The following is a 16,794-nucleotide window of genomic DNA, read 5'->3' as shown; positions in this document are numbered from 1 at the left end:
AATGTGTAAAATTGCTCAATAGCTTTAAAAAAAAGTGAAAACGTCCAAGTTATCGCTTTTATTCCCAGTTATGTATAGAGAGATGTCTGCTGCTATGGAGTCCACATCACAGAATTTATGTTTATATATTTCATGGAACAAGTAAAAGTAAAAACAACAGATCTGTTAAACTATGACATCGCTCTGGCAGTCAAATAAAAAGTATTGAAATGCTGAAAAGCTCATTTTATTAATACGCGGTATCAAAAGAGTTTTAGTAATGAAAAAGAATAAGCGATTTGCTAAATGCTAAATGCCAGAAGGAATTTATTTTTCTTCTAATTTGTCTTATTTTTATAGAGTGGAGACAGGGATGTTACAGGGGATAGAATCCCAGAGGCAAGACGAGGGCTGCTCCCATTCTTCTCCCATGATCCATTTCAGTTTGAATGCTTTGAAATATTCCAGACGATGACTGCAAATAAAAACAAATATCATTAAATTGAAAAAAAGATGAAAGCCTCACAGCTCTCTTTGTATTTGAATTTGATAGACTCGCATTGGATCTTAAGTGCTTTTTGTCTTTTTCTCTATGATGCCTATACAATACACCAAAAGACACAGCTACTTGATGCAATCGTTGGATAGCCAGATCTTCAACAGATTTCTACAAACTCATTACCTGCTCTGAAGTGCTGGCTATTTGGTACTTGATCCAGATATCCTCTTTTGAGATAGGAGACAATATACGTGCTCACATAATAATGAAACATGAGGTGGGGGAGAGGTGCTGGATATGAATCCTCTACATGTAAAAATGAAGTCCTTAGTGGAGCCACTAGGCTTGGGTTAGGTGGCTCTCCACCAAGTGCCTCTGATCTACTGATCCTGATCATATCTGATTTTCAAACAGTAAAATAATTAAAAACCCAGTGACTGTGACACGTTTGAGTCCTTAAATCTTTGAATTAGACTCAGAGGCGTCCCTAGGGGGGGCCAGAGGGGGCCCTGACCCCCCCAACATCATGTTGTGCCCCACCATGTGCCCCCCCAAAAAAATTTTTGTATTTTGCTCCCCGAGAGGGAGAGCGTCCCCAGTCAGCTCTGCGGGGGATTCCTCCCCCTCCCTGTGCTCGCCGACACTGCATAATGCGAGCGCTCACACAACCAGATATTCTAGCCTGGGCCGTGTTTAAGTGTGTGCACTGCAGACTGCAGTACACTGTAATCACTGAACTACATTATCTCCATCCCTTCTCTCCCCCCCATCTGTCTCCCTCCCCCTCTCCTGTTCTTTCAAAACATTCACAATTTACTTTCACTTTCAGTTAGGCAGGTAATATACGGTGCAAATTTCTTTCCTGCATCCACAGATTGCAGGAAAGAAACTTGCATGATTCCCCCATCAACAGACAGTGGTGACAGGGGAATATCCCTCCTGCCCAGCAATTGTATTCTCCCGACAAACAGTGATTATCACTAGTGACTATACAGCAACCACTAGTGATAATTATAAGAGAATCTGCTCATTAATGGTTCAAATCTCAGCCAGTTTCTGCTGAACCAGCTGAGATTTAAACTGTCTATGGCTGGTCTTAGCTCTTAGGCAGCCCATACATTGATTAGCACTGTGGAGTGTCGGCTTCCTGGCGTGATCAGGCATGTGGGATTTCAAACACACCCGAGCCCATCTCTATTGGTTGTAGACAGTTGAGCTCCCTGCAGGTTGCTTAGCAGCAGTGGACCATACTCTGACATGCTGATCGGGATGCAATCCAGGTGATGCTCTTAGTCAAATCCTAGTCATAAATATCAGTGATTTTATTGATCAAAGCCCACACTTTACAGGCATAGAGCCCACATGGCTGCTGATCATACGGTTGATTATATATATGTGGTTGTACTCTTGATGCTAATAAATACTGTGTTTATTAGATCTGACTGGGAGCATCACCTGGATCACATGCCGATCAGCATGTCAGCAGAGAAGGTTATACAGCATTACTGCTGCTAGGTGACCAGCTGAGGGCTCGGCTCTCTATAACCAATAGTGCCAGCCTTCCCCTGCATGCACCCATAATGTCACCAGCACTAGGTCCTAATAGACTGCCGCCGCTGCCAAGGAGACAGACGCCAGACCAGCGCTGTAAATAGCAGGACAGCTGGGGATCCCCACTGTGGCAGAACACCAGGGCCCGGTGGCAAGACAACCTTTGCAACCCTGATAGTTCTCCCACTGCTTTGGACCCTTATATTTTCTTGGTGTGCTGGTGACATATATCTCTTGTTTTCTGCCACCCTGGGGGGCCCCAGTATAGTAGGAAGGGAGCTCACTGCAGAACATGTGAAAGGACCCATAGTGGGATCGTAGTAAAGGGCCCCAGGGGATATATATATATATATATATATATATATATATATATATATATATATATATATATATATATATATAAGCATTTTATAGTTGGCCCCCCTACTTTTGTCCATGTCCCCCCATGTGCCCCCCCTAAATATGAAAGCTGGAGACGCCACTGAAAGACTTAAAGTGACTGTAAAGGCTCAGTTTTTTTCTATTAAAATAGCAAACATGTTATACTTATCTTCTCTCTGCACAATGGGTTTGCACAGAGCGGTCTGAACCTCCTCCTCTGGGGTCCTCTTGCCAGCGGTCTTGGTTCCTCCTCTGGCTCAATCCTTTGGCACCACCCCCTGCTCCCTTCACACAGATTTGTTTGACAGCAGCAGCCAATGATTCCCGCTGCCTTAGGCCTCATACACACGATAGGTTAACCAGAGGACAACGGTCTGAAGGACCGTTGTCCTAGGTTAACCTATGAAGCTGACTGATGGTCCGTCGTGCGTACACACCATCAGTTAAAAAAACGATCTGTAAGGACGCGGTGACGTAAAACACAACACCGTGCTGAAAAAAAACGAAGTTCAATGCTTCCAAGCATGCGTCGACTTGATTCTGAGCATGCGTGGATTTTTAACCGATGGTTGTGCATACTAACGATTGGTTTTGACCTATCGGTTAAATTTTAAAGCAAGTTTCAATTTTTTTGACCTAAGGTTAAATAACCTATGGGGCCTACACACGATCGGTTTGGACCGATGAAAACGGTCCTTCAGACCGTTGTCCTCTGGTTAACCTATCGTGTGTACGAGGCCTGAGTGTCCTGTGAGGTGACAGAGCAGTGCTGCTGCTCTAGTGCACAGAGTTGGATCAAGGTCGGACTCAACTTTTTTTTACCCCATTGCAGAGAATGCCAGTAGACTCCCAGCCCACCTCTACACTAACCTTGTCCACATGCATTTTCTCCTGTGTATTTCTTACACTGAACATCTGCTGATCTTGTGGATTATGCCCCATGATCACTAACATCCAGAAGAAAGGAGGGGAGAAGTACACAGAATGTCTATCTCACACTATTGCATGAGATATGTATATCACCTGTCACTCACAGCAAGGGGGAAGAACTGACCCCTATTTCTCTGTGTGTCAGTTTTAATCTTACTGAAAAAAGATAAGAGGATTTATCAGAGCTGGGTTAACTTTTTGTGGCACCGATGACCTGAAATCCTATACTGTACAAGGTACAAGCCTTAAAAAAATAAAAATAAAAAAAATAATTGGGTTTACATTTATTTTAAGCCTTCGTGACCACTTTAGGTCCTAAGGAGGGAAGAGAACTTTGGGTCCCTGAAAGGACTGGCTGTCTGTTGTTATTTCCATGGTCACTTACTTAACTAAGAAATCATTTTGGACTCTTGGATTGTTGGTTTGGCGCGCTTTATGGTTCAACAGTACGCAACTGTTCAAAATTGTAATCGCTTTATGGTGCAACAGTGCGCAACTGTTCAAAATTGTAATTTCATCATTTATGAGCTAGCAAAGAGACACATTCAGCAAACCAGGCCTAACCCTGCCCAGTCTGTCTTAAAACGTGGCCTGTGCAGGTTTGGTACCATGTTGTGTAGTCAAATAGTACATGAAACTCAATGAACAATCACTGGTATAAGTATAAGTGGTATAATGGCTATTAGGTCTTTTTACCCAGCTCTCATCTGACTCCACTGTTTTCTGTATCACTGATTCAACTATGTGCTAATTTTTTCAAAAATGCCAGAAAAGCGGGTGTGGCAAATGTCAATTTTAAATGAAACAGTGGGCCAAATTGAGTGGTAAATACAGTATCTTCAAAAAAAAATTTCATTACTACCTGTCCTTAAAGGGTAACTCCATTTTCATGGAAAAAAATATTGCATATCCCCACCCACTCTTATGCAGCGTACACACGATCGGTCAAACTGATGAGAACGGTCTGATGGACCGTTTTCATCGGTTAACCGATGAAGCTGACTGATGGTCAGTAGTGCCTACACACCATTGGTTAAAAAAACGATTGTGTCAGAACGCGGTGACGTAAAACACAACGACGTGCTGAAAAAAACAAAGTTCAATGCTTCCAAGCATGCGTCGAATTGATTCTGAGCATGCCTGGATTTTTAACAGATGGACGTGCCTACAAACGATCGGTTTTGTTCTATCGGTTAGGTATCAATCGGTTAAATTTAAAACAAGATTGCTTTTTTTTAACCTATGGATAAATAACCGATGGGGCCCACACACAATCGGTTTGGTCCGATGAAAACGGTCCATCAGACCATTCTCAAAGGTTTGATCAATCGTGTGTACGCGGAATTACCCTCTCTTGTCATAACTTTTAATTACTTGCCATCTCCCGTTTCGCCCTACCTCTCCCCTTCCTCTGCTCCCACCACTTCTACATATTTCCTTGTCCTCTTAAATATTGTCCAATCTTTCCAAAACCCTCCATTTCCTCTCCCCCACTACATCTCAGATATTCCATATTATAAGTATCTTCTAATTTTTTAAACCACTCTCCCATCGTAGGGCTTTCCAACTCTTGCCACCGTTGCGGTATTAAACTTTTGGCTGCGTTCATCAAATGTGGTGCCACTGTTTTAATATATTGTTTTGTTGACGTTTTCACCCCATGGAATAAACACCTCCAAGGCTCCTTCAGTATTTCAATATTAGTGATCTCTTTTATTATCTGCAACACCTCTCTCCAATATTTTTAGAATTATTGGGCATTCTCATCAATGTGGGCCATAGTTCCCACGGTGTTGCATCCCCGCCAGCAAAGCTGTGATACCCCATTTTGATATTTATGTGCTTTATCTGGAGTTACTGCATATACCAGTGCGATAGACATTTATAATTCATTTCAATGGTATTACTGTCTATTGCCGAACCATGTACCATTTTCAATATTTTCCTTAGATGTTGTTCTTTCCCTCGTTTTCCCAGTTCTTTTTCCCATTTTACTATGAACAGTGGTATTTCCAGCCCCTTCCTTCCCAACAGTATTTTTCATAGATCCGTGAGATCCCACTTGTGCTTGTTGCTGAACACAAATTCTCAAATGGCAATAGATCTTCCCTGGGATCTTATCGGTTGTGGCAGTGTTGTAACAAAATGCTACCGCCATTCATCTATAACCATCAAGTCTTCTCTGTGTCTTAGTTATTATTATTATCATACAGGATTTATATAGCGCCAACAGTTTGCGCAGCACTTCACAACTTTACAACTTCAGGGAAGGCAGTACAATTACAATACAATACAGGAGGAATCAGAAGGCCCTGATTCAGATCCATCCACCTTCTTCAATAAAGCCCTGCAAGTGCATCAGCTGACTGATAATTATAACGTCACTCCCATTCACATGGACACAGACAAACAGCTACTTCTTCAGAACAAAAGATAGGAATGTGCAACAAAGTTTGAAAAAGTTCTTGGAATGTACATAGATCACCCAGAGTGGAATATTTTTTTCTCAGCATAAGTGGAGTTACTATTTAAAGAGATACTAAACAAAAATTGTAATCCTCTTCTCCATGGTAACCGACTGCCTGGAGACTTCCCTGTCCACTGTTAAAGTGTTACTAAACCCAGAACCCTGCATTCACTATATCTGGTCTCCCACAGTACACAGAACATGAAAATGCAAGTATTTTAGTAAATATAAACTGCTAAATACGTTTTCTCATCAGCAGTATATAGCAGTCTTGTGACTTCTATCAGTGTATGGTTAAAGCTTGTTGGAGGAGTTTTAATTCTCTTCTGACTGAGTCTGCAGGGCCCCTGACCCTCTGTTTGGCATGTGCAAAGTGCCTCCAAGGCTCTGTTCTATCAGGAGATGGGTTGGGGACAGTGGAAGAAGGGGAGGATCAGAGAAGCTAGGATCAAACTGCCTATTTACACAAAGTGCAGGATTAACCCCTTAGGTTCCACGGTGAGTATAACAAGCATGTTTTACTGCATATATAGACTGATTTTACTGTTGTGTGTTTAGTAACACTTTAAATCATTCCTGTGATTATATTAGAAGATTAGAAGTTCAGGAAAGCAGTACTGAGAGAACTGGAGCCAGCAGAATTGAAAGTTTGAAACTGTAAGTGCTTGGGTAAGAATTTGTATCAAATAGCTTACTGGAGAACACTTAGGCCTAGATTCACGTAGGGCGGTGCAAGTGTAGGCGGGCGTAGCGTATCGTATTTACACTACGCTGCCGCAACTTAGAGAGGCAAGTGCTGTATTCATAATTGCGTAGCGTAAATGTGCCGGCGTAAGCGCGCCTAATTCAAATTGTGAAGAGGTGGGCGTGTTTTATGGTAATGAATCGTGACTAGACATGATTGACATTTTGAACGAACGGCGGGTAGGAAGGCTGCCGCTCCAGGTGAGCACACTAGAACAATCAATGTCCACTCAGAAACCAATGGGTGCAGGCAATGCACGGGATATGCAAAAGAGGAAAGATATGGACAGCCGCACTCCAATTTCTTAAAAAGACGTGCCCTTTATTGGGTAAAGGAAAAATGCACTACAGGTATCAGCACACAGTGGGAAAAACAGCTGACGCGTTTTGCATTGGATATCAATGCTTAGTCATAGCTACTAAGCTATGACTAAGCATTGATATCCAAGCCTCTCTAAGTTGCGGCGGCGTAGCGTAAATACGATACGCTACGCCCGCCCACACTTGCACCGCCCTACGTGAATCTAGGCCTAAGTGTTCTCCAGTAAACTATTTGATGTTTTTCCCACTGTGTGCTGATACCTGTAGTGCATTTTTCCTTTACCCAATAAAGGGCACGTCTTTTTAAGAAATTGGAGTGCGGCTGTCCATATCTTTCCTCTTTTGCATTGAACGAACGGCGCATGCACCGTCCGTGGACATATCCCAGTGCTCATGGGTCGGATAGAATGCCTAATATACGTCGAACACTGCCTATGACGTGAACGTAACTTACGGACAGCCCTATTCACGTACGACTTACGCAAACAACGTAAAAAGATACGATTGTTCCGACGTCCATACTTTGCATGGGCTGCGCCACCTAGAGACCTGCTTTATCTTTACGCCGGCGTATGTCTTACGTAAACGGCGTAACTAAATGCGACGGGCCCATGTACGTTCGTGAACCAGCGTATCTAGCTCATTTGCATATTCGACGCAGAAATCAATGGAAGCGCCACCTAGTGGCCAGCTTAAATATGCACCCAAGATACGACGGCATAGGAGACTTACGCCGCTCGTATCTTGGATAAATTGAAGCGTATCAGGTTTCCAGAATACGCTTAAATATACGCCGGCGCAAATTCGGACTTACGGCGGCGTATCTACTGATACGCCGTCGTAATTCTTTAAGAATCTGGCCCTTAGTTTTTTGTGCTCAATGTGTTAAACTAAAATATGCTGAGGGTTTAAAGTGATACTAAAGTCTTGTTTTGTGTTAGTTAAAAATAGCAAACATATTATACTTACCTGCTCCGTTGCAGTGGTTTTGCACATTGCTGCCCCTATCCTACCCTTCTCTTCTCCTCCTATCCTCCTCTTCAGTGCTCCAGGCCCCTCCCTCCCGTTGAGTGTCCCCACAGTAAGCAGCTTACTATGGGGACACCCGAGCCGAGCTACAGCTCCATGTGTCCATTCAGACATGGAGCTGCGGAATGGCCCCACCCCATTTCTCTCCCCATTTCTCTCTCTGGCTGACTGACTTCGATTGACAGCAGGGAGCCAATGGCGCCACGCTGATGTCTCAGCCAATGAGGAGGGGAGTCTCAAGACACTCGTGCAACATCGCTGGATCTAGATGGGGTCAGGTACGTATTGCATAAATTGTATTATGATAAAAAAACTTTTGCCTTTACAACCACTTTAATACTACTTTATTGACACTCTATTGCCAGGATGAGAAGGGTCAGTAAATCTTCCCAATTGATACACAGAGGACAATAAAACATGACATAAGTTTTAACCCTTCCCCTTTCTGAACACAACGTTTTGGATGGAATCGGGCATTACAACTATATTTCCATCATTATTCTTTGCCACCATTACAGGAAAAAACATTCAGGCCTCGTACACACGACAGAGTTTCTCGGCAGAATTCACCGAGAAACTCGGTCAAAACCCGGATTCTGCCGAGAAACTCTGTCGTCTGTACAGTTTTGGCTCGATGGAGCCGCCGAGGAACTCGACGAGAAAATAGAGAACATGTTCTCTATTTTCTCGTTGTCCGCGTTGTTCTATGGGAGAAGGCGGCCCGCCGAGCTCCTCGGCGGCTTCATCCCAAAACTCGACGAGGAACTCGACGTGCCAAGCACGTCGAGTTCCTCTGTCGTGTGTACGGGGCCTAAGACGTATTGTTAATGGGTTAATTCATTGTTGCAATGGGAATCTTTTTCATTCATAAAGGGGCACTAATTAGAGAGCCTATGAACCAGAAGAAACTGAGACCCTGGCACAGTTTTTGGAGTGCTGTATCTTGGGAAGGACAACATGATGAATGTAATTAACACATTACACTTACCTCCGGCAATCCTGTTCAATTATATTTTTAGAAGCTCTTGTAAAATAAATTGTTATCTTTTTTTGCATTTAGCATGGTGTATTAGCCAAGATGGTGTGTATAAGATGTTCTGTCTGGTTTTTAGTAAAACTGTTTTTAGAGTGCAGCACTGTACGAAGGTCTACTACTTCCAGGATTATGATTATCTTGTGCCATTGTCCATCCCGAAGTACACTAATAGCAGACTATGGCGGGTCACTTGCCAGCAGGTATTTCACCAAGATCAATGAGTATACCATCTAAGTAGAGTGATCCAGTGCTGGGACAAGATTATATGGTGCCCAGGGCAAAGATGGCAAACTGCGCCCCCCTCCCCCAACAATTGTCGTAATAGAGATCTGTGATGTGTACTGATTGGCCACCGGATGTGTTCTGTTATGCATGTTTTATGTTTGTGTTGTTTACTTGTTGGCATTCATATTATGCACTGAATCTTAGTTTGTGTGTTTTTGCAGACTGAGGGTCTCTTTGATACCCTCTATCTTTTAAATAAGATGCTATTTTGATATTGAATACATTTATAATACGTTTTTTTTTATATATACCCTAATATGCAATACTTTTTGTCACAAAATCATCCTTGTCTCTTGTTATTTGGATGAAATGATGATGTATTTGTAATATGCAACATGGGGGGGGTTAATGTATTGCCACTGGTCACTGATGCATTGGTCACTGACCAGTGGCAGTACATTAACTCTGACACTGGTGCCACCAATACAGCACAAAGGGGTTAATTAACTGCCACTGATCAGTCACAAATGCATTAGTGACCAGTGGCAATACAATAACCCCCTCCATGCTGCATATTACAGAAATGAAATACCATTGGTGAATGTTATTAACCTCCCCTCAGCCTCCTCCCCTCCCCCAATCGGGTTACATGGCAATCATTACCTGCCTACTTTTGTGCCATACACACTTTGTTGGTTCGTCCTCGGCTAATCTAGGTCGCAGCTTCGGCAGAAGCCCTCTACACTCTTCCCATCCCGCCTCCAGCCGTGAGTGATGTCACACCGCCAGGATGGGTATGGGCATACCTAGAGCATACCTAGAGCATTTGGCACCAAGGGCAAATCCTATATCTGGCACTCCCCATTTTTAAAATGTAAAAACACCCCACTGTGCCCCCTGCATACCTCTGCACCCCCAATATCTCTTTGTCACTACTGTGTACCCCCCTCCACAACTGCACCTCTGGACCCCTTTACATTAAAAGTCCCCCACAGGTCTGGACCCCTGCATATTACACCCCCCAACTCTGGATCCCAGCTTACTACCCCCCCCAGCACATTAACCCTTCCAACCTTACTTGGGCATGCATGCAGAGCTGGAGGAATGGCGCTGAACAGAAGGTGGGAACTTCTGGAGTTCATTTTTCATATTAACTAGGACCACCTAGCAACCAATCACCTGCTAGTTAACTTGAAAAGTTAAGTCCAGCAGTTCCTGTCCTCTATTCAGCGCTGCTCTCCGTCTCCCCCCCCTGCTGTGAGCGGCAGAGTGAATCTGGCGGTCGGCCCTAGGTGTCAATCACCCAGGTACAGCCACACATAGGCACCCCCACATCCTGGCACAGCTCGCCTCTCCCTTCCCTGGCTGTCACAGCGCCCCTGCCTGAGCCCGTCACCCCGCTGTCACTGCTTCAGCCACGGGGGGGAGGGGGGCACTGGTTTTGACACCCCCCCAATGTGTGGCAACCGGGGTGGACCACCCCCATTGGTACAGCACTAGAGACAGGACTGTGAAGTGCTGACAGGGAAGGGCAGGTGGTCTGTCTAGGCTTGTGCCCGGTGCAGGAGCGCACTTGGCACATCGTTAAAGGTACAGACTACAGTACAGCTATTAGCGGCTAGTGTGTACTGTAAAGCACACTGCCAGCACTTCACCTGCACCCCTCCCTCCAGCAAATTGTACCGCCCAGGGCATTCCCCCCTTCTACCCCCCCCCCCCAAATGTGTGATAATGTGTGATAATGAACCCTTTAATTAGTCCATGTAGAGCCGGCCCTGGAGGGATCCACCAGTGAAAAAGGAATGATCAGAACCAGCACCTTGGAGATCACTGTATCTACTATGTCAGAAAATCTGTGAGAACTAAAATAAAAATTAAAGGGTTCATTATCACACATTTGTTAAGCTCTACATGGACTAATAATCTCAAGTGATCCTTAACTACTTATGGACCGGGACAATTTTTCAGACGTATTACTTAATATTTTTATTTGCTAGAAAATTACTTAGAACCCTCAAACATTATATATAATTTTTCAGACACCCTAGAGAATAAAATGGTGGTTATTGCAATACTTTATGTCACACCGTATTTGCGCAGCGGTCTTACAATCACATTAACATTAACAACATTAAAATTAGCCCAAAATGTTTTATTGTGAAAGATAATGTTACGCTGAATAAATTGATATCCAACATGCCATGCTTCAAAATGCACCCGCTGGTGGAATGGCGACAAACTTTGACCCTAAAAATCTCCGAAGGCGACATTTAAAAATCTCTACAGGTTACCAGTTTTGAGGTACAAAGGGGTCTAGTGCTAGAATTATAGCTCTTGCTCTTGGTCTAACGATCGCGGAACCTCACATGCGTGGTTTGAACACCGTTTTAATATGCGGGTGCGACTTACATATGCGTTCACTTCTGCGCGTAAGCTCGGTGGGACAGGGTGCTTTGAATGTTTGTTTTTCTCTTATTTATTTAACTTTTTATTTTTTTATTTTTCACTGTCCTTTTAAAAACAAACATTTTGAGTCCCTTGTAATATAAAAAGCATGACAAGACCTTCTTAAATGTGAGATCTAGGGTTCAAAAAGACCTCAGATCTCACATTTACCCTAAAATGCAATAAAATAAATAAATAACAGTTCTCATTTTCTTATTTGTTTTTACAAAAAAAAAAAACTTTTAAGACCATTGTGTGGAAGTAACGTTTGACGTCGCTTCCGCTATCCAATGTTATGGAGCCGAGTGGGGGTCATCTTTCCCTCACTCTGCTCCAGTCCTGTCAGGGGGAAGGACGTGATGGTCTCCGCCGCAACCAACAGCTCTGGTAAGTGGCGGAGAAGACCGAAGCGTGGCGGAAGGGGGGGCTCCGGTATGCCGCAGAGACCACTTTCTCTGAAAGAGGATACCAGGGTTAGCTATCTGTGCTGCAGATTTCTACCTGTCTCTGCTCTGGAGAAATAACTGTTTGCTCTTCTATGACTTTTGAATACTGAATCTGAATAAGCGGCAAGGTCTACATTATTTTAGGAGTGATTAACCCTTTAGAAGTCTTACTAACTCCTCCCCTTTACAAATGTTTCTATGGCTATGACTCAAACACAGAGATGCTCCCCTAAGAAGTCTTCATCAGTGTCCCCCATCAGAGCCCCCCACAGCAGGTGTCCCCCAGCAGGTGTCCCCCATCAGAGCCTCCCACAGCAGGTGTCCCCCAGCAGGTGTCCCCCATCAGAGCCCCCCCACAGTAGGTGTCCCCATCAGAGCCCCCCACATCAGGTGTCCCCATAGATCAGTACCTGTCCAATAGATCCATGTAGCTAGGGAGCAGAAGCACATTACAGGGGGCGGGCATATGTGGCATCTTTGGTTACTAGGAGGGTGGCACTCGGAGAGCATTTCTGGGAAAGCACGGGATGATTGGCAGCAGCTCCGGCCAACCCAGAAGCCTATCATCACACTGCCTATGGGAGAAAAGCCGACACACGCAGAGGGGGCGGGGCAGACAGGAGACTGCTCCACGCACACCGGACAGAATTAATTAGTGGAGCCTAGCACCGGGAACGTGTTCTGGTACTAGGCTCCGTTGCGGTACCCAACCCGGATTCCGGGGACAGCGGGAGGCATGTGCTCTTGTCAGTTGCCAGCAGAGAGAGCAAGCAGGATGGGGAACCGCAGCACCCGCTACATGCGCTCCACCTCTGGACACAGACAAGGAGGAGGGAGGGGAGCACTTTGGAGCTTTGGCGCCCCCACCTCTGCGGCGCCAGGGTGCGGAGCACCCCGCAAACCCTGCATAGGATCTGCCCTGTGCTCAAATAAACCCAAACTGTTTTTTTGAACATGACAATGAGGTCGCTGTACTCCAATGGTTTCCACAGTCACCAGATCTCAATACAAAAGAGCACCTTTGGGATGTGGAGCCAATAAATCTACAGTATGTGGTGCCATCATGTCAATATGGACCAAGATCTCTGAGGAATGTATCCAACACCTTTATAAATCTATGCCACAAAGAATTAAGTGAGTTTTGAAGGCAAAAGGGGGTCCAACACGGTACTAGCAAGTTGTACCTAATAAAGTAGCCGGTGAGTGTATATCTACAGTGTTCTTCTTTTTTTTTTTTTTTGTGACCGGAGTTACCAGTTGCTATGATCAATCAATGTATGGTCGCCAATGTTGCTGGGGGTGGGGCATGATGTTGTTTTGGTGTTGTTTTAGGTGTGACTCAATATAGAAAAATATAGAAAAGAGTAACATGAGACAATCAAAGTTATGAATTTGTGCATAAACTTGAAAGCAGCAACATGAAATCTATTCACTGTATTCAGTATATAACGTACTGAAAATGCCACTTCGCTAAAAAATTGGTATATGAAGTGAATATTTTTTCTAGATTATCATTCATTTAGAGGATAATAGGGAGACTGTCTCTCTCACTGCAATCTAATGAGCCATAAATAAGACTTAGGATTTATATCATACTGTAAGTACACTTGTGTTTCTGGAGTACATATGCCTTTTTCAATCTGTATGTTTTATTAATTATATGATGAATGATGATAATCATATATAAGGAACATGAAGCATTCTGGTGGCATATGGAGTTGCATTATATGACAACAATATATGGTGAGTAATTAAAGTGGCAACAAACAATGGGCCAGATTCACGTAGCTCAGCGGATCTATAGATCCGCTCGTTCTACGTGAATTAAGATCCGCTCCCGCAAGTTTAGGAGGCAAGTGGCTAATTCACAAACCACTTACCTCCAAACTTGCGACGGCGGATCCTAAATCCCCCAGCGGAATTCAAATTCCGCGGCTAGGGGAGTGTCATATTTAAATCAGGCGCGCTCCCGCGCCGATTTAAATACGCATGCGTCGTCCGGGGAATTTCCCGGCGTGCATTGCTCCCACTGACGTCAATAGGACGTCAGTGGTTGCGACGTGATCTAGACTTGCGACGCGCGTGTTCGTGAATCGGCGTACGCAAACGACGTAGGAAATTTCAAAATCGACGCGGGAACGACGGCCATACTTAACAATACTTACCCCTGCTTTTAGCAGGGGTAAGTATACGACGGGTACCGCGCTACGGAAACGACGTAAGAACACCGCGTCGGGTCCGCGTACGGTCGTGAATTTCGCGTATCTCGCTGATTTACATATTATTCAGTGTAAATCAGCGGGAACGCCCCCGGCGCCATTTTTAATTCAAAAAAAAGATCCGACAGTGTAACACAGTGTGACACTGTCGGATCTCAGCCCTATCTATGCGTATCTGATTCTATGAATCAGGCGCATAGATAGGACCAGAAAAAATCCGAGATACGATGGTGTATCTGAGATACACCGTCGTATCTGCTTCGTGAATCTGGGCCAATATGTTTATTCCCCCCCAAAAATCAGTGCACATTCACCACTTAATGGCTCTTTCACCTTTATATTTATATATATATATATATATATATATATATATATATACATACACAGGGTGGGCCATTTATATGGATACACCAAAAACAAAAGTTGGATTCAAAATGGCCGACTTTAAAATGGCCACCATGGTCACCACCCATCTTGAAAAGTTTCCCCCCTTACATATACTAATGTGCCACAAACAGGAAGTTAATATCACCAACCATTCCCATTTTATTAAGGTGTATCCATATAAATGGCACACCCGGGTGGATCCATATAAATGGCCCACCCTGTGTATATATATATATATATATATATATATATATATATATATATATATATATATATATAAAATAAATGTTATTGTCATATGCTGTGCTCTATGAATATTATGAATCCTAGTCCTAGTCCATTTTGGGAGTGAGCAAAAAAAACAGCAGCAATAAAAAAAAAAAAAAAAAAGAATAAAGAGGAGGCTCAGAGCAAAATAAAGTACTGCATTTGCACTAATAATACATACTTAAATGGAATTTGTTTTTAACCAGAGTTTAGTTTAATAAAAGGATAAATTGCAGTGACAATATGCTAAGTACAGTGACCTGCAAAGCAAACTGGTTGCTGTGGGTTACTTTTCTTAAAAGACATGCATTTTATACTACCCTATTGATGAGGTTCAGCGATTACATGCTGCATCATATGTTATCTTTGCATTTAATGGTAGATTTAAAATGGAACTATAAGCAAAATAAAAAATACATATATAATACAGTCTGCCACTAGTATTACCACAGCAGTCTTTGTTTTTACAAAAATCTGTGTTGCTAGACATTATTTTACACTCGTACACCACACGCCAAGAAAAGCTAGACTCGTTTTTACTTGCGTGTACACATACGTGTGTATACGCATCTGTATTAAACAGCCTATCCTTGCATTTTTATGCTGGAATTTTCTGCCACCAATCTGATGTGCATACATCAATACAATGTGCTAGTCAGGGCTGCTGTTAGAAATCATGGGGCCCCGTACAGCCTACCTGGCAGGGCCCCCCCAATATATCAAGACCATATTTTCACTTAAAATACCCTAAAATCATTATTTTGTATTTGTTTTTTTACATAAAAAAAAATATGTTCACAGTGACGAGGGATCAGAAGCAGGCAGAACAGGAAGGGGAATCAGTTACAGGAACGATGCCCTGTGTCTCTCCCTGCAGCAGCTGAAAGCCGGCAGGAGGGGGAGAAACTGTCTTTCAGCTGCTGCAGAGAGCCGCACAGGGCATCCTTCTGTAACCACCCCTCTGCCGAACCGCACTAATTCCCCCTGCTGTTTGGGCTCCCCTGTGTGCCCAGGCCCCCTACAAGAGGGCTGGTGGTCCCCCCCTATCAGTGGCTCTGGTTCTAGTAACCAAATCCAATTAGACCTTTTTTGTGCTTGGTTAATTAGATTTGTGCAATGTGGTTTATCACTTCATATGGGGGACAATTTACAATTTACATATAAGCAGTATTAAACCCGAAAGCATTTATTTTATTACAGCTTACCAATTCTTGCATGTGATGATTGCATTTGTTTTCTATTTCCTTTTATTTTCATCTGGTGATCTAGCCAGCAGTCTGTTATTTTTCACAGCACCAACTCTCCAGCAGAACGTATCAGTTTATATGGATGAGAAAAAACACTTAAAGTGATGCTAAACCCAAGACCCTGCCTTCCCTATATCTGGTCTTCCACAGTACACAGAACATTCTTCTATCAGTGTTCGATTAAAGCTTGTAGGAGTAGTTTTTATTTTCCTATGATAGTTCAATGAGACTGCAGGACCCCTGCCCCTCTGTCTAGACGGTGCTGATTGGTCCTGTGCTGTTCACAAGCACTCTCCCAGGAAAAAAAAACTATCTAGCAATACACACCAAACTGAGCATGTGCAGCTTGTCCCCTGGACTCTGTTCTACCAGGAGATGAATTAGAGACAGGAGAAGATCAGAGAAGACAGGACCAAACAACCTTTTTACACAATGCAGAGGATTAACTGGGGTAGTGCCAATACTTTTTTTCAAGTACTCGCCGATACTGATTACGATACTTCTTTTTAATGTCATGTGACAGTGGCACATGTGTCAGTAGTTTATTTTTTTATTATTATAATGCTTTCTTTTTTTGCTGGGGGGGGGGGGGTATGTGTGTTTTTTGTTTTAATTTCTATT

At 43.5% G+C, this 16,794-nt stretch overlaps 1 protein-coding gene across 1 annotated transcript in view; it reads right to left on the bottom strand.

Moving 5' to 3' along the window:
• Positions 1 to 210: 210 nt before the first annotated feature.
• The window catches only part of LOC120918952 (UPF0462 protein C4orf33 homolog), a 175,638-nt gene continuing 159,054 nt past the window's right edge, over positions 211 to 16,794 (bottom strand). The window contains exon 7 of the mRNA XM_040330870.1: positions 211 to 454. Coding sequence (XP_040186804.1) covers positions 334 to 454 — 121 coding nt within the window. The 3' untranslated portion in view covers positions 211 to 333. The remainder of the gene's footprint in view (positions 455 to 16,794) is intronic.

Source organism: Rana temporaria, chromosome 1, assembly GCF_905171775.1.
Source record: "Rana temporaria chromosome 1, aRanTem1.1, whole genome shotgun sequence".
NCBI lineage: Eukaryota > Metazoa > Chordata > Amphibia > Anura > Ranidae > Rana > Rana temporaria.
Note: the sequence above shows the minus strand (reverse complement) of the source record. Positions and strands in the feature narration are given on the sequence as shown.